The sequence below is a fragment of the Brienomyrus brachyistius genome, chromosome 14, assembly GCF_023856365.1.
Source record: "Brienomyrus brachyistius isolate T26 chromosome 14, BBRACH_0.4, whole genome shotgun sequence".
In the NCBI taxonomy this organism is placed as follows: domain Eukaryota; kingdom Metazoa; phylum Chordata; class Actinopteri; order Osteoglossiformes; family Mormyridae; genus Brienomyrus; species Brienomyrus brachyistius.
Window position 1 is genome coordinate 17,817,827 of NC_064546.1, and position 17,723 is coordinate 17,835,549.

The 17,723-nt window shown below is 48.9% G+C and overlaps 1 protein-coding gene across 2 annotated transcripts; it reads left to right on the top strand.

Annotated features, from left to right (window-relative positions):
- Positions 1–9,038: 9,038 nt before the first annotated feature.
- Positions 9,039–15,799, top strand: zbtb42 (zinc finger and BTB domain containing 42). 2 transcript variants are annotated; one of them, XM_048975423.1, is made up of 2 exons: positions 9,039–9,224; positions 10,732–15,799. In XM_048975423.1, the coding sequence occupies exon 2, from the start codon at positions 10,746–10,748 to the stop codon at positions 12,321–12,323; it is 1,578 nt and encodes a 525-aa protein (XP_048831380.1). In that variant the 5' UTR covers positions 9,039–9,224; positions 10,732–10,745; the 3' UTR covers positions 12,324–15,799. The 2 variants fall into 2 exon arrangements, with proteins under 2 accessions (XP_048831380.1, XP_048831379.1); XM_048975422.1 differs by lacking the exon at positions 9,039–9,224 and adding an exon at positions 9,666–10,190.
- Positions 15,800–17,723: the final 1,924 nt, after the last annotated feature.

Genomic DNA, 17,723 nt, shown 5'->3' on the forward strand with positions numbered 1-17,723 from the left:
CAAAGACAACATATCAAATGTCGAAATGGAAAAAAAAAAATATTGTCTTACAACAAATATACGCTCATTTTGAATTTGATGCCAGCAACATGTCTCAAAAAAGTTGGGACAGTGGAATGTTTACCACTGTGTTGCATCACCTCTTCTTTTAAATGTTTGGGAACTGAGGAGACCAATTGCTGGAGTTTTGAAAGTGAAATGTTGTCTCATTCTTGTCTGATATAGGATTTCAACTGCATAACAGTTCAGGGTCTCTATTGTATTTTTTTCATTTCATGATGCGCCAAATGTTTCCTGTGGGTGACAGTTGTGGACTGCAGGCAGGCCAGTCTAGCACTCGGACTCTGCTACTGCGGAGCCATGCTGGTGTAGTACATGCAGAATGCGGTTTGGCATTGTGTTGCTGAAATACACAAGACCTTCTCTGAAGAAGATGTTGTCTAGATGGCAGGATATGTTGCTCCAAAGCCTGTATATATCATTCAGCATTAATGGTGCCCTCCCAGATGTGCCAGCTACCAAATCCATGGGCACTAATGCACCCCCATGCCATCACGGATGCTGGCTTTTGAACTGTCCGCTGATAACAAGTTGGAGGGTCTCTCTCTCTCTCCTTCAGCACAGAGGACGTAGCATCCATGATTTCAAAAAAGGAATGTGGATTTTTGATTTGTCGGATCACAGGACAGTTTCCCGATTTGCCTCAGTTCATCTTAAATGAACTCGGGCCCAGGGAAGTCGGCAGCGTTTGTCGATCATGTTTAGATGTGGTTTCTTTTTCGCTTGATAGAGCTTCATCCTGCATTTGAGGCTGCAGTGATGAGCTGTATTCACAGACAATGGTTTTCAGAAGCGTGCCTGAGCCCATGCAATGATTTCCACTATAGAATCGTGTCCGTTTTTAATTCAGTGCCGCCTGCGAAACCGACAGTCACGGCTATCCATCGGTTATCTGCTTTATCTGGATTCTCTGAATCTTCTAATGTTATTACGTAGTAGATGATGACAATCCCAAATTCTTTGCTATATTATATTGAGAAACATTATTCTTAAGTTGTTGCACTATTTGCCCACGCAGGGAGGCTCTGTTTATGCCCAATAATCTTACTGACCTGTTGCCAATGAACCTAAATATTTGTGAGATATTCAACCAGGAGTTTTTTTGTGGCATTGCCTGACCTTTCCAGTCTGTTGCTGCCGTGCTCCAAATTTTTTTAAACTTGTTTCTGGCATCAAATTGAAATTGAGCATTTAAAACAGTTAAACAATAAAATTTCTCGGTTTAAACATTTGATTTGCCTTTGTTCTATTTTCAATTAAATATGGCTTTATATGATTTGTTTTTAGTTACATTTTACACGGTGTCCCGACGGTTTCTTTGGGAACGGTTGTAAAAGCTTATGGATTTCATGGTTTGTGTTTCCGGTTGCTACTCTTAGAGTAACATTTATATTCCAGGATAAAAGAGGATAAAGGTGTTTTATGGGGAAAAAAAACTCCTTTCCGACAACATTAAAAAGAACATCGAGGCTGATGTAGGGAGCAACACTGCTAATAAATGACTCTCAGGACCCGATGGTTGCAGGGCTGCCTCAGGCTTTGCCTGATGTGCCCCGCTTGCGGAGCGCTTAGGAATGCAGCTCCTTTGTTTACGTCTCGCTGAGGCTTCCATAGAGTGGGGTGGGTTGGGAATGCCATTGACGATTGCAGCGAGGAAGAATGAATCTCCAGAAAGCGCCCCCCCCCCCACCCCATTCTCTTAATCTCCTCTGAGAAAGAAGCCATCACTTCCAGCAGCACACGGAGGGGAGGATGGATCTGGGGCCCGTGGAGGCTTCGTGTTACAGGATAGCTGTGCCAATCTAAACCGAAATCAGTGGGCAAAGGCGTCTAGAAAGTCACAGGACCCAGAGATCACAGGCTGGAGCCATCGGAACACAGAGACCGAGCACAGCTTTCGTAAAAGGTTTGTGTGTCATGTTTTAGGATATTTTAGTGTGCAAAGGCATAGCCGATTTCTTCAGGACAGGCTGGTTTGATCACAGAGCTGCTAGATTGATGCACAAAAGACACTTTGGAACAGAACACATTGCATGTCCTTTGTTTGTCCCAACAAAATGTCCAGGTATATTAAGAAGTGGCTTTGGATTAAAACTTAATAAATCAGAAAAAGAAAACGAACATGCTGTAGGTTCAAATCCAATGGGCCTCTTCAGCACAGTCAAGTGAGAAGCATAATCTTAAACCAATAAACGTCCAGCTCTGTTGACTTCAGCTTGCATTGTTCATCACAGCCCTGCTCCCCGGGGGTCTGAAATGGACTCACCCAGTTCCCAGAAAATACACGGGACTTTCCTCCGCCATCTCGATCCGTTCATGATTCGTTCCTCGCCGGTCGTCACGAACTCCCTGGTGCTTTCCTGAAACGTTATATAAGCCATCCCGGGTGGTTTCCTGCGCCAGCCCGGATGAGAGCACGGCTGCAAGAGCCCTTCCTTTCTCTGTTTTCATTTTGTACCTCTTTGTAGGTTCCCTCTGCTCCAGCCAAGGGTTCCCCTTCTCCAATCCAGCATTCCACATGTTCCAGCCCAGGGTTCCCCCTGTTCCAGCCCGGTTCAGGTTACATAAACAACCTTGCTGTTTTTTGCTAGCACAATTCTCTCTGGGGGCATTGGGCACAGATAATGTAAAACACTTTGAGATAATGTAATGTTGTTAAAATGGGGCTATACAAAAATAAACCAATTGATTGATTGATTCCCCTGCAGTTTCCCTCCTCTGTTTAAATGTTCCCAAAAAATGCATTTAAGGGACAGTGCCCTATGTTTGTCACCCTTGGTGATGCAACATTTTGTTTAGCTATTGTTAACAAAATGATGTCTCATTGGTTGTGCCTATTGAGACTGTAGGGCCAGACGGGAGAGAGGGCATGTAAGGGATCACGGGTAACGTCGTGACAGATTATAGATCTGACTCTTCTTTAACATAGACTAGCCACTGACTTCTTCTCAGGTATGAAACTCATGTCTTGTCAATTAATCGCTTTCAAATTCAGCTTGGTGGCATGTAGGGCGATGCTGTTGCATTGCACCTGCTGGGCTGTCGGTTCTACTCTATATAAAGGTTCCAGATGCTTCCACACTTTTTGGTTCCCCTCCTCACTACTGGTTCTCAGTGACTATAATTGGACCAACTGCTATTGAAAAGGGAATATTTAAGGTGTCCACCAGAGGTGTAGACAGATCAGCACCCTCTGTGTTCTGGTCCCCGTTTTAGATGCACGGAAAAGCCGCAAATCACGACGCCACCGACCGCACGGCGTGAATCGGTGAGGGGGACCAAGGGTGCATCCAGTGCGAAGTCAGTGACATTCCATTGGCTCCGCCCCAATCCTAGTGAACACACTGCAAACGGTGACTCAGCTATGGAGTAATTGACCAGCCATTAGTACGCACCGCTGGACCATCAATCAGGTGTGTACCGCTTGTGCAGTTACACCTCCCGGCTGAAGGCAGGCCATCTAAAAATAGATCAGCTAGTGACAGATGGGCCAAAAGTAGACAGCGGGGCTCTATAAACCTATTACTTAAAAAAAATCCCACAAAATCATTAGCCGTTCCCACGTGTGAAGACGCTTCCAAAGTTTTAAGCTGCATGGAGCCGACCGTAAGCCATCGCCAACAGGACAGCAAGTAAACCTGGCAAGGAGGTACAAGTCAGCCTGGAGAGGATGGGAAAATGGGAAGCAATTAGCTGGGAGTGTTGGGAGAAGCAAGGGGTGATACGAGCACGGAGCTCACCGTAAACACGCCACAAACATCAAAAACTATATATTAAACAAAAGAAATGTAAAACCGGTGATTCTAGAATTATTACGAGATGGATCAAAATACAGGATAAATTTCCTGGGGGGTATGATGAAGATAAAGTTTCTTGGTTGGGGGTGGGGGGTAAAATTCATATGAAATGTGTATGAAAATTCGAGACAAATTGCTAAATGGATTTACATGAATAATTTTTCAGACAAAACAACAGGGTGACTGAAGCTGGCCCTAACGCTGCTGGAACTATAGGCAGTTCAGCACTGGGGAGGCCACACAGAGGGTCAATGGGGCCTTTTCGAGGGGAGGGTCAGGAGACTATTTATCCGTTTATCTCTTTTTTTGAAGAAGACAGACATCCAATAATACAAGTTGCTATTTCAAATATTGAAAACTTTTGTCAACATTATGAACCACTTTCCCTCCCTCTTATAGCCCCCCCAAAAGAAACACAGACACATACCCCCCCCCACACACACACACACACAACCCCACTTAGGAAAGCTAGCTTGTGCATCGTTCTATCATCAGATCTTGAAAAATGATGCTACACTTTGTGCGTGCAGGGAAACAGAAGAGAAAAAAATTGGATAAAATGGCAGTTAATGAGAATAATAATAAGGGAGATGAAACAGAAGCTGGGCAGCAGGCGGGCAGAGCTCCAGTGAACATCTGTTATGGTTGCTGGGAACCAGTGGGCCACTTGCTGGGTACCAGTGGGCCACTATCAACTCTGTAGTCAGAGGATCACATCTGGGCTTCCTGAAGTAAGTGATTAAGGGGTCCCAGTCTGAATGAAGCGTTCCACAGACTGTGAATTCGATTTTCTCGAATTTCAACAATGACATTAACCATGCAGCCATGATTTAAATAAAGGGGGGTGGGGGGGGGGGGTGGGGGTGAGAAGAGTAGATCCAGAGTGGATCTTTTAGTTTTAAATGTTACATTATATATATACATATACACCCTTTACCTGCCTGGACAATCTGTCTCACTCAAAGTGTCAAATTGTTTTCTTTCTTTTTTTATGACAAGGCCATAAAAGTGCGTATTGTATACTTCAAGGATATTTCACAAAGATACATGACACATCGGTAACGTTTAACCACGAAGGGTCAGAGGCTGTGTTTGTGTGCACAGACATGTGTCCAGAAATGAGTAGCGGGACCCCCCCCAAATAAATAAATAAATAAATAAATAAATAAATCTTCCATGGAGGCCCATTATAAATATGCTCTAGAATCGCTAATGTCACAAACCATGCCATGGGCATTAGAGATACTGTTTTTTAAATAGCAAAAATAATATCAGTCATTTTCATATAGATTCTTACTCTTGTATTTTGGTTCATGTTCCCTAGAGCAGTGTGTCGCAATCCAGTGCTCAGGGACCCACCGCCAGTCCGTTTTTACTCCCTCCGAGCTTCCTGCCAACAGTCCACATTTTTGCTGCCTCCCAGTTCCCAGAGCAAAAATGTGGACCGGCTGGGGGTTCCCGAGGACCGGACTGGGAAACACTGCCCTAGAGGGTGCTTATGTGTGGCTCTCTGTGGGCGTGTACAACCGTCACGCTTTAACCATTAAGCCTGAGTGAGATTTCAAGAAGGGCGAGTGTGGCGGAGGTGTGGCTACAGCTCTCGGGCCCGGCACTTTCCCACGAGCCGCTGCCTTTGAAAGTGAAAGGCGCAGGTACGCTAATGACGCTAATGTCAGCCAGGCCTGAGAAGCACATAATACCTGCACATTCAGAGCCAGGATAGGCTAGACAGGCGCGACTAAAGGCCTGTGTCTAAACCGGCAAATAAATGCACCTGCACAAAACAATAAAAATATTATAACTTCATACGAATAAGGACCTACTAGGGGTGTAGCCCAAATTTAAAAAGTCCTCTTTTAAATCTGTCTGAAAATCAGTCCTTTTGTGATAACACACATAATTACAATCCAGTTATATATTTTTTAGGTTCTTAAATCCTGGCTCCGGCAGGGAGAAGCACCCATCAACAGGGATGCCTACTAGCTACACCACACGGGATCATCGATACAAAGATCAGAACTAGAGGAGGCAGCGATTGTAGATCTAATGTGACCAGCCAGCTTAAAAAGGAACAGGGTGGTAAGAGGATAAGAATCCTCAGCCGCAGACCCCGTGACTGGGGCCAACCCCCTCCTCCCCCCATGCCCCCCCCTCCTCGCCCCCCGCCTCTGCTACCACCCCCGCCAACCACCCCTCCGTCTAGGAGGGGGCTGAAAGTTTTCACTGCAAATGGCCCCTTCAGACAACAGGGCAGCTGGATCACCGAGCAGAGGTGACCCAGGCAGTTCCGGAGGGGAGAGGGGGGGTTGGGGGGGAGGTCCCAGGATGAGCAGCTGTAACCCAGAGTCGTCCTCTTGGTGGGGGCCTTAATGCTCCCTACAGTTAATGGTTCCTTTGTGTACATCGGCGTGAGCGCACTTTCCTCCCCGTTCCCATGTAACGCTGATGGACCTGGACGTTTCTTAAAATACTTCCTTTGTGCCAAACAAATGCCCTCGAATGTACATATGGAAGCGACACTTGTGTAAAATGACTAATAATATTAAAGAAGATATATTTTAAAGTGTGAGCAATTCACTGTGTTTAAAGAGAAGTCCCATGAAGGGGAATATAATTAGGGATGGAAACCGACTAGGTGAAGATGTAGCCCAAACACTGACAAATTACAATTTCTAATTAAAAAGACAGCAGGTGGATGCTCTCCCTTTATCCGGGAACACACACTTAAACTGAAGCCCCTAGAAAGGAGCATTGTTAAAAGCAGTGCATTCAGGCTACTTAACACACCTCCCACCATAACTTCCACGGGTCACAACTCCCTGCTTTTTAAGCATCAATTAAATAGCTGAATTTTAAGATCGCTCACGAATCACAGCCGCCGCCGCACGCCAAGATCCGTAACAGTTACCAGGTGTTTTATTACAGCCCCTTGAATCCGATTAATGGGCGGGATGTTAATGAATAAACGCACGGACACCTGTGCCGGAGCCGCCGCAGCTCCTGCTCCACTTCGCCATCCCATAAATCAAAAGGACGAGCGCGAATCGTAGCGGCCACGATCTCCCCCTTTACCCACTGGAAGATCCGCTGGATGGCAAACTGCTGTTCGTTAATTACGGGCGCCGCGCCCCACCGAAACAGCACAGCTTAGTTGCCCCCAGCTTCCATTTGGCCGACAGTGGCGCAAAAAAACACCAAGTGCAGATATGAATAAAAACAGTACGACACAAACCCGAAAAGTAAAACGACTCGTTCTGCCGTTTAAACAGGTGAGCTTATCCCTTTCTCCCAGGTGTCCTTGTGGGTCACCACCGGTTGACACCAACCTGTGACAAGTGGAGCCTCCCAAAGGGGTGGCCGGATTCTCTGACTCATCTCAGCAATACTGGTGTTGGACTTGTCGATTTTACTCAAATGAATTTCGTTTTGCCTCGGAATATTTTTCATGGACTGTGGAACCCATCCCTCCTGAGGGGCAGCTGGGGTCCTATGGGGAGCAACTGTGGTCACAGGCGGGGGTCTGGCTTGTCTGGCCCTGGAGGCGTGGAAGTTTTCCAGCAGATCATAATCACCGTTTAGCGGCTGCGAGCAGCCTGCACTGATTTGCGAGCTCGGTCCCTTCCCGACACACGAATCAGTCGCTAAAATTCGTATGACCGGGCTTCACGGCCAGCTGACTGTCATGCCTGAACTGTGGTGTTTTTCTGGACCCGTGTCATGGAGGGTGACGCCCGCAGACAGCAAGTTGTTATTGGCATGTAGTGAATGTGTGCTGTCAGGGTCCAGGTTTGACAGTATCGCTCCAGCAGGTCCGGATCGCACGGCACCACCTGTTCTCCGGATCTTGCTCTGCGTACAGCGGGAACTTAATTTCTGTGTCATGGAGTGTAAAACCCTGGGGACGCAGACTGGGGACTCGTGTCAATCAGGGCAAAGAGCCCAGGGTAGCAGACCTTCATGGATGTGCTGCTCAGGACTGAATTATGTCGCGTCTAAGTGAGACGGGGAGTGTCAAGGCCATGCAGAGCTATAGAAACCTCAGTGTATCGGTCCTGGGCTTGGACAGCCGGAGAGCGATGACACTGGGACACAGACTGACCCTTAGCCACTAGGGGCCTCACCGTGATCGATTATCTGTGTGTCCAGTATGACAACAGCATTTCAACTACAGATCTGTACTTCCGCTGCAAGATGAAACCTTGAAGAAAATGCATTACAACAACGCTTTGGAATAACATACACGTACTAAAGTGACTGGTAGGGGGAGGGTGCAGCTGGATGAGAAAGATGGAAGGGGGTGGGTGGGTTTTTTGATGTTTGGTCAGGGTGTGTGCTGTGTATGGAGATACACCCTTGATTTATGTTACACCCCTAGCCTGGGTACTTTTTCAGCCTGGTGGCATTGGATGTCAAAAATGCGACGTCTCTCGGGCTGTGCTGCTACCCAAATGCGATCCCCAAAGAACTGCAACGACAAGGTGGATCTGGGACTGGCTGCTGCTGGCAGGTGTTTAGGGATGTCAGAACCTTCAGTGGTACAAGGACATCATCAAACAGACCTCGAGAGACCCTGATCCCAATATGACTACCAACCCAACAGCGCCCCTCCCAGGGCAGGACAGTCCCTCTGCATAATTACCAAGAGCAAGACTTCTGAAGCCTAATAACCCAGCAGGGCCATAAGTTTAACCTCTGACCCCTCACACCCTCTGTTTATTGAAAGTAGCAAGACGGCTTTTATTTTATGGAGACGGACTGGATTTCACATTCAGAAACTCCCGGAAAACAAAAAAGACACTCATTAAATTTCATGTCTACTGAGGCAGTTATGACTTGTGTTAGAGGGACATGTACATTTTTTTAGAAATTAAAATATACATTTAACACAAAATAATGTGATAAGACAAATATATTCTCTTAAAAATGTAAACGATCCTTAGTATTTTATATTGTGCACAATGCCTCAAAATATTCAATGCAATAAAAGTGCATTAAATGCACCTTCGTGCAAAATCTGTGACTGCAATACAGCTGGGAGCTGAACTACGCTACAATCTCTCCCAAGTTGTCTGGATTCTTTCCCCACCCTTGGACTAGGCTGCTACTTGCTGCCACTGTGTGATGTTATGCAGTAGTACAGTACCTATTGTAAGGGGACTGGGGGGGGGGGGCGTTATCGCGAGACTGGACCATTAACAACCTGCTCGCCTCGCGCACCACAGGGCGCTGCTTCGCTGCCAGGGACGAGCCGAGACGCGAGGAAGCGACCGCGAGACGCCAACATCTGGACGGGACATCATGGAGGGAGCGGAGCCCGTCTAAGCGCACGGAGCGGCTCGGCAGACTCCTCGGCTCGGCAAACTCTGTGTGAGTACGCGCTATACGGCTTTCTTCTTCTTTAAGCAGTAACCGAAACTTAGATTATCTTACCCCTTGCTGTCCAGCACTGGGTCGGGCAGCGGCAGCTGCGGAGCAGTATGCGATCGCACGCTTTGCAGCGAACTGTAGTTTATTACTCTGTTGCCCTGTTTTATAGCGTCTTTCCAGCTCACCCAGTAAGTCGTAATTTATATTACTCGGGCCATAAACTTACGGTTAAAGGAAATACCGAAAGTAAAAGCGGCCGAGGGCGACAAGAATAATTTCAAGCGTTAAGAAAAAAAGACGTGAAACCTGGAAGGGGGGGGGGGGAATAAAGAAATAAGAACTTTGCGTGTCCTGTAATTTGTTTAACGAAGTGCACCGCCTCGCCGTGTCAGACCTGGTCTCCAGCCGGGCGGCGGAGGACAAAAAAACGGCGTGTGTGCGTGCGAAGCCCAGCCGACTTTAGACTTAGTTGATGCAAGTGGCGATCGCTCTTGCGAGGCACAGGGGCTCCGTAAAATGCGACTTTGCGTTGTCTCCGATGCCTATAAAAGGTCCTGCAGGAACTTTAAAGGAAGCAGGCTGCGGGCTCGCTGGCAGCTCGATTTGGACTACCATATGGCAGTAAGAGAAGCACAGCTGGAGGTAGCGTTTCCATTGCGGTGATGTCAGAGCAGCTGACTCCACAGCTTGCGGTGTAATTAGCAAACAGCGCACTCCAGTTTAGTCCCCTTTGCTTTTCTCCTTAACCTCGCTGCTTGGACTAGTGCTGGTATTCGGGAGCCCTGCTTATAGTGTGTCCCGTGTGGGTCCAGATAAACGCACACAGCCTGAATCCGATCGCTTCATGAGACTGTGTGTGTGTGGGTCTGTGTGTGTGTGTCTTTGCTCTGATCGCTACGGTTCCGATGGGAAGCGCTAAAAGTAGCGATCACCGTTTCGCACTGATGTTACTCAGAGCGGACAAAGGTAAGTTTCGTCTACGGATCAATCTGATGTTGATTTTTTTTAATCATCACAAAGTTTTCACAGCCCGTCTTACCAAAAGGCGAGACTCCTCGGTGTTTTAATTTAGGCGGCGCTCAAAATATTGTTGTTCAGCAAGTACATGATTTATCATCATCGCCGAAAGACGGACTGGCTGCGTTCCGACGCTGTTCTGCGCTTTATTCAGATGCAGAAGAACTTTATTTCCGAGACTTATCAACGGGCTTTGCAATCGGCGACCTTTTATCGCGCATATATTTAGTTTTAAAACATCGTTTAAATCATTAGGTGAGAATAATTTATGGGTAACTCAAGAAATGTTTTTATTGGAGAAAACATTCCGAAACGTTGTTTCTCTTTGGGGAAACAAATGGCCTGTTTAAATTGGGCCGTCGGTACTTTTTTTTGTACGTTGCTCGCATTCGCTATGGGCGAGTGCTGTTGTTAGTAACTGGCTGAGCCACCCCGGCTGAGCGGTCGCGATCGGTTTGTTTAATATCCAGTTTTTCCTGTTTCTCGTCAGGTTATGAAGGAAGAATGGAGTTCCCAGACCATAGCCGCCAGTTGCTGCAGCGCCTGAGTCAGCAGCGTCACCAAGGCTTCCTCTGCGACTGCACGGTGTTGGTCGGTGAGGCGCGATTCAGGGCGCACAGAGCCGTACTGGCCTCCTGCAGCATGTACTTCCACCTCTTCTACAGGGACCAGCTAGACAAAAGGGACGTTGTGCATCTGAACAGTGACATTGTGACTGCCCCGGCTTTCAGCCTGCTCCTTGAATTTATGTATGAAGGGAAGCTTGAGTTCAGCACGCTGCCGGTGGAGGACGTGCTGGCAGCCGCTAGCTACCTCCACATGTACGACATCGTCAAAGTGTGCAAAGGCAAGCTGAAGGATAAGGAACTGGGCTTGCCGGACAGCAGGGCGACCGAGGGGGCGGGGCAGGGCTGCCCGGATGGCGAGGGTTTCTCGGACGGCGAGAGGGACAGCCCCCCCGGCCGCCGGGCTCGGCCGCATCGGCCGAGGCCCCCCCGCGTGGACGAAGGCGAGGTGGACGCCGGCGAACTTGGGCCGCCTGTCAGCGACCGTGATCGCTGCTCGCAGGGCAGGCAGAAGGCGAACGGTCACCCCGCCGGGTCTCCGGACCTTGTAGGTGTCAATTATGTGTCGGTGGAGGCCGAGGCCCGCTTCCGAACAGCTGGAAAAACAAAAGCCGAGCGCAGCGTTCCGGCCGAGTCGCTGTCCCAGAGGCCCGGTGCTTCAGATGACACAGACTGCGCCCTGGACTTGTCTTTCAAGCCTCTGTCGGGCAGAGATTGTTCGCGCCCCCCCCACGTCTTGGGACAGCTGGCCCTCGACAGCCAGCAGCAGGGCACCGAGCCACTTGTTAAAGACGAACAAGACCTGCTGTCAGAGCGGGAGGACAGTGAGCCGGCGAGCCCGGGGAGCCAGCGCTTTGGGAATTGCGCCAGGAGCTCCGCGGTGACAGGGTTCGCTGGCCTCTTCTCGGGCAACAGCGGCCCCGGCGCGGCCCTGCTCCCCCAGGAGGAGGAGGACCTGATGGAGCAGGAGGGGGGCCTGGAGGCGGGGGTGGGGGGAAGGAGGGGGGCGGAGGGGGCGGGCGAGCGGGCGCTGCTCGGGGACAGTGAGGAGGAGGACGACGACCTGGCCTCTTCGGACATCTCCACGTCCAGCGGGGCGCTGCTGCCCGCCGGCCCGGCCGTGTGCGCGTGCCCGCTGTGCGGAAAGGCCTTCCCCAGCCCGCACGTGCTGCAGCTGCACCTCAGCGCCCACTTCCGTGAGAAGGACGGCGCCCGCGCCAAGCTGTCCCCCGACGGCTCCGTGCCCACCTGCTCCCAGTGCGGCAAGACCTTCTCCTGCATGTACACGCTGAAGCGGCACGAGCGCACGCACTCCGGCGAGAAGCCCTACACCTGCGCCCAGTGTGGCAAGAGCTTCCAGTACTCGCACAACCTGAGCCGGCACGCCGTGGTGCACACGCGCGAGAAGCCGCACGCCTGCAAGTGGTGCGAGCGCCGCTTCACACAGTCCGGGGACCTCTACCGCCACATCCGCAAGTTCCACTGCGGCCTGGTCAAGACACTCGCCATCGGCTAAGGCCCCCGGCAGTGGCCCACAGCGGGCTGTCTTCCAAATGCCTGATGGAGCCTGTTGTAATTAATAACCGTGCAGAAACTCACAGAGTGGGCATGCACTTCCTTAAACGTATTTGTTAAAATGTGATCCAGGTAGTAAAACTTATTTTTTTTTTTTGTCTTTTTTTGAGCACGGGGGGTGGGGGGGGAGAACCTAAAAGCATTTCAGCTACTATTGGGTGGAATTATGGGACGTTGTTTTCACTGGTGGGCACTGGGCAGGGGGCATGCGGTCCTCCTCGTGATGCAGAAGTGCTGAACCCTCACCTGTCTGTCAGAAGCACAAAATCTGAGTTGGAGGCTGGGTGACCCTGACCCCCACCCCCCGGGCACCCGACGCTCAGAAAAAGAGCAAAGGAACAGAAAGTCGTTTAGCTGTAGTTCGGGGCTGTAAGCACCGTGAGAGAGAGTCAACGCAGACGATGAGATGGCGCACTGTCGCAGGGCTGGTTTGCGTACTAATAATTCAGGAAGCAGTAAAGCTCACTCGTCCCATAGGGCCAGGCAGAGCGAGCGGACGCCTCATAACTGGAAGATTCAGCCGTTTAAGAGTGTACTGGGCCAGTAGGAGATAAATACTGAATAAAGTGTATCAACCATGTTAAATGGGGTAAAGGAACCCGAGTTCACAGGGAGACGAGCCACTGGGAACAGGGTATACCCTGCCAAGTCAGTGCATGCTTATGTACACCAATCAGCATGTGGGGTATATCACAGGCTATATAACTGTATCCAGTGTGAGGATTTTAGGGTAGGGGAGGGTCAAGAAGACCCCAAGAAAAAGGGGCAGTCGGTGTCGACTGACCAATGTGCACTGACCAGGGTGGTCAAGCAGGGAGGGGGGGGGGTTCCGGTGTGTGCCCCCCCCAGACTGTCTGCCATCCCCACTGGGTGACTACTGATCCTTCCTGCTGTCATTGCGTGTCTGTCTGCCCCCCCCTCCATCCGCAGTTTAGCCTCATGACCACTTTGGAGTCACGTTCAGCAGTCAGAACACTGCTGTGCTCCCGTGGTGGTGTGTGTGTGTGCGTGAGTGTGAGTGTGTTTGTGTTTGTATAACATCCTGTAAAAAAAAAAAAATGCTGAACTACTGAGAAAAGCTTACCCCACAAACTATTCACAGTTTTCGTAGGTTAACTAAACCTTTTCATTTTCTCACTTTAAAATTTGATTCTTTCTGAAGATATATACACATCTTACTTTGGCTGGATTTAGCACTAAAAAAAAAATCTAAGTTATTTCTTTTGTTTTGTTAAAAATCTTTCCTGAGGAAACTTGATTAGAATTATTTATTAGTTTTATAGTTCAGGGTTTTACTGGGGTCTGATTTTGACTATTATTATTACTGTTGCTGTTTCGTTTCATCCACAATATTCAAGCACAATAGAATGAAATCCACCGATGCTGTCTGTCAGTGACACTGGGGAGCGATGCTTCGCTCGGGCTCCGAGTAATTAAAGTCCTATGTCCAACATCCTTTTCTATTTAACGACCTTAGCGTTTTGATGGATAATTGATGTCCTGCTCTGTAGGTGCTGTTTCATTAGCGAATGGGGCAGAGAAATCGCTAGTCCCTGTAAATACCTTTACTGTAATGTGAATTGATTCTTCGTGTGTCTTACGGCGGCATAAGAATATACTTAAATGACATTCAACATTTACTACACAAAGAAAAGCACTTGTCTTGGGCTTGCATGGTGTCGTTCCTGTCAGCTTGGTTTCAATACTCGAATAATGTGTGTGCTGCTATTTCTAACGAGTTGTATATTTAATGTATATACTTCCTTTATTTATAAAACAATTTAGGCTATTACCCCATACGTCTCCGGGCTGGGTGTTTGGCAACCATCTCTGTAAGCTAACCTGTTCATTTTGCCTGTTTTTCTTTGAAACATCTGTTATCCGTAGGACAGGTACAAGCGCAAACACTGCGTGTCTGTTTGTTTTGTTTTTATTTTATTTTATTTTGCGAGTGCAGATTTTGTCACTTCTTTAATGTGGGAGATGTATTTATTAAAAAGGCAACTGAAGGACTGTACTGAAGAATTGGACATTGGCAGGCACTCGCCTCCCTGATAATTAGCCTGATATGTGCTTAATACTGTTGTCAAACTGGGATGCGATAGCACAACCGCGGTGTTCAAGTTGCACTTTATCGCATCAAAGTTATTACATCCTGGATATCCTGGTTTTCAATGTGATTCCCTGTCCCCCCCCTTCCTCGTCCCGGTTCCCCAAATGTGGACGCTAGGAGGGAGTAGTGCGGACTGTAAAATGAGCACCCCCCCCCCCCCACGCTGAAGTGCGAGGGACAGGCGTCGACAGGCCGTGGATTTGTGGTGCTTTACAGCGGCCCCCCCTGCCTGTCGTGCCACTCAGCTCTCTGCACGGGGGTAGAGAGAGAGACCAACTTGGTGGTTTCAGGTTAAATGTTCCTGTTTGTTCTATAGCTTCAAACAGACGGCTGCATTTCCTGTGTTTGTTATTATACATATTTTGTTTCTGTACAAGGAAGATGCTTTTGTTTTATACTTATCGTTCCATGATAAAATATGGATGGAACTGGCATTTTTACTAATAGGGGGGATTCATGGTTTAAAAGGCTTTTCCAGTTTGTCGTACACTTTTGTTGATATGGTCTCGGCCCTCCTACACAGTACGTGCCTTGTGGACAGACGGACCCGGAGCGGGACGTTACCGTGGTCCATGTGAGCTGGCCTGCTGGGACATCAAATCCACACAACGTGCAAATAAACAGCTGCAATTTTACAGACTGGGACGGGGGATAGAAATAGGGGTTAGAGCGTCAAGGATGAAAAACACAGATAATCAAGAAGCTTCCTCGGAGAAGAGAGTGAAATCGAGACGAAAGAGTAGAGACTGAAACAGACACACTCACTTATCTGGAATAGGTTTGCTTTATAAACTCTTACTGAAGTATTTTAACATTTAAACAATGAGAAAAGAATGAAATGTTTTGTTTATTAAAACTGGAATATTGTCTTTGCAGTTAAGGTCCAGACTGTGAAATTGTGTATAATCTTGAGAAATATTTATTGTTTTTTGTGCGTTTTACTGTTATCTCACAGATTTTATGTGTAAAATGACTACTTAATGTCAGTAGGGGAGGGAGGGGTGGGGAGGAGGGGTAATAGAATTTGTAGGAGTGCCATTAGAATTTAATATAATTTTTTTATAACAAAAGTCTATTTTCTAGAAAATAAATGCTTCAGTGTTAGTGATTCATAGATTACATAGGACAATCGGTGTGCAGAAATGGTATTGTTTAGGTGTTCAGCTGCTTGTTTTATGATTTCTGGGGGGGAGGTGGGGGGTGTTTGTGCTTTTTGGAGTGTGTTTGTGTGTGTGCTGTGGAAATGTGACAATCCTGATGTCCTCATTCTTAAGTCACGCGTAGATTAAACAGCTTTTCTGTGACTCTCCTCTGTGTCGTCTCCGCATTCGTAGCTGGGTGTCCCATAGTCCGGAGCACTGAGGATCACACCTGCTGTATATCCTGTCACTATGATAACAGTGATTAGTATTATCACTAACCTGCTTCAGGAAAAAGTACATGCAGGACTTGAGCTGGCTTACATGAAGTATCTGAAGAACTTGCCCTCTGTGCGTTCGCAAGGAAACCAGTGTCTTTTTTTGTGTTTAATTCCTGCAGCAGTTGCGTGGTGACTGTCCTATACTTGTTCTAACAGTGTGTACAGACAACAGAAAAGGCCGTATTATGGGTGCGTCTGCTTGCGTTGTCCTGTGCAGGCATGACACCACGAAGGTCAGAGAGCTGCTCACCATCGGTGCAAGGTTTTTTTTTTTTTTTTTTTTTTTAAATCCCAGCGCCGGTGCCAACGACGATACGATGATGTAATTGTCCAGAAACTGCTCGAGTGGAGTGATGACGACAAGTACCCCCCACCCGGTGTCCGTACAGGCCCAGGCTGTCGGGACGGCGTGACCTGGGGACAGAGTGGCAGTGGGCTCTGCGCGGGCAGGTCGCTCGGAAGACGGGCCTTTGACGGCCGAGTGAACGGAAAATGTGCGTCTAATTTAAACCCTCCCTGCCAATTCACTGGTCAATTTCTTTGAGGAGGGGATTGTAATTAGCCCCTGACTGCACTTCTAAAGGGATCCAGCTGCTTAGCGACACAATCCCGCCGGAGACGTGTTTCAATTCCCACCCCCCCACCCCCAGCTCTGGGCTGCAGACGCAGTTGCTCCCCCCCACAATACGGGCTGGGGCTCCATCCTTCAAACTCTATTGTGACTGGGACCAGTGGATCAGCCCCTCCATTGTCAGTGTGCTTTGGCGAGCCCCCCCTCTACACGGGACAGGCTACATGCTGCCTCTGCTCCGCCTGTCAGCGAACAATGGAGGCGCTGTCCGCCAGATCTCCCACATGCACCCCCCGCCCGCCTGGGGTGCCGCCTTCGCTGCGCCACACTAAAAAGGCCGGGGGGGGGGGGGGGGGGAGGGATGATCAGCCCAGGCGAGAGCATCCAGGAAAACACCTCGCTGGAGCTTAGGGCGACGCATTCCGATGCTTCCATCTCCCCCGCTTGTTAGGAAGGTGCAGATAATCAGACGTGGCCTCGGAAAGCACCTGAAACACCGCCGCGTTTAAATGCCGTTTAGGGTAGGGGGTCTCTGCACCCCCCCCCAAAAAAAGGGATGGCAGGGCTGCACCGCTTGTTAACCCGCAGGATCGGCAGCCGCGCCCATGAGCTGGGGCCAGCGGTGGGTGTCCTTGACCTGTGACCGGCCTGCCAGGGACAGCTGGTGTGGCCTGTGTTTAATTTATTTATTTCCCAACACAAGACAGGTGGTCACACTTGGAAAAAAAAAGAGAGAGAGAGATTTCTGGCCACACAAATGCTCACACGCACCACAGTAATGGACGTCCATTGACTGGAGCATAAATTTGCATCCTGGTAACAATGCACGCACACACCCAGAGTGGAGTGTGACTCATTAAACGGCCACCCTGATAAATGGCACCAACATTTTATTTTCTATAACTAACCCTTCTTTTTCCTGGGTGTTTTTTTTTTCCATTTTAACTTACACTAGTGCACCGACGGAGTCGCACTACGAAGCGCTCTCAGCGTGCCGGTGGTGGCCCGTCAGGATCACGCGCCCAGCGGGCGTCCCTGTCCGGGGTGACGCACGCCTCCACCACTTTAACAGCTGCGACCGCGGCCTCCTGAAGTTCCGCTCATCAGCAGCGCTCATCTCAGCTGCATGACTTCACGCTTAAATTTAGCCCTGCACCTCTGCTGGTCCATTTTAGACGTCGCAACTCGGACGCGTGTGCTGCGACTATGAGGAGGGGGTCCTGTTCAAAGATGCTTT

What these genes read in the sequence shown, in the direction of transcription:
- zbtb42 (XM_048975422.1), top strand. Translation starts at nt 10,130, where the DNA reads ATGGGAAGCGCTAAAAGTAGCGATCACCGTTTCGCACTGATGTTACTC. An exon ending in GTTACTCAGAGCGGACAAAG is followed by an intron (nt 10,191 to 10,731) that starts GTAAGTTTCGTC and finishes GTTTCTCGTCAG; the next exon opens with GTTATGAAGGAAGAATGGAG.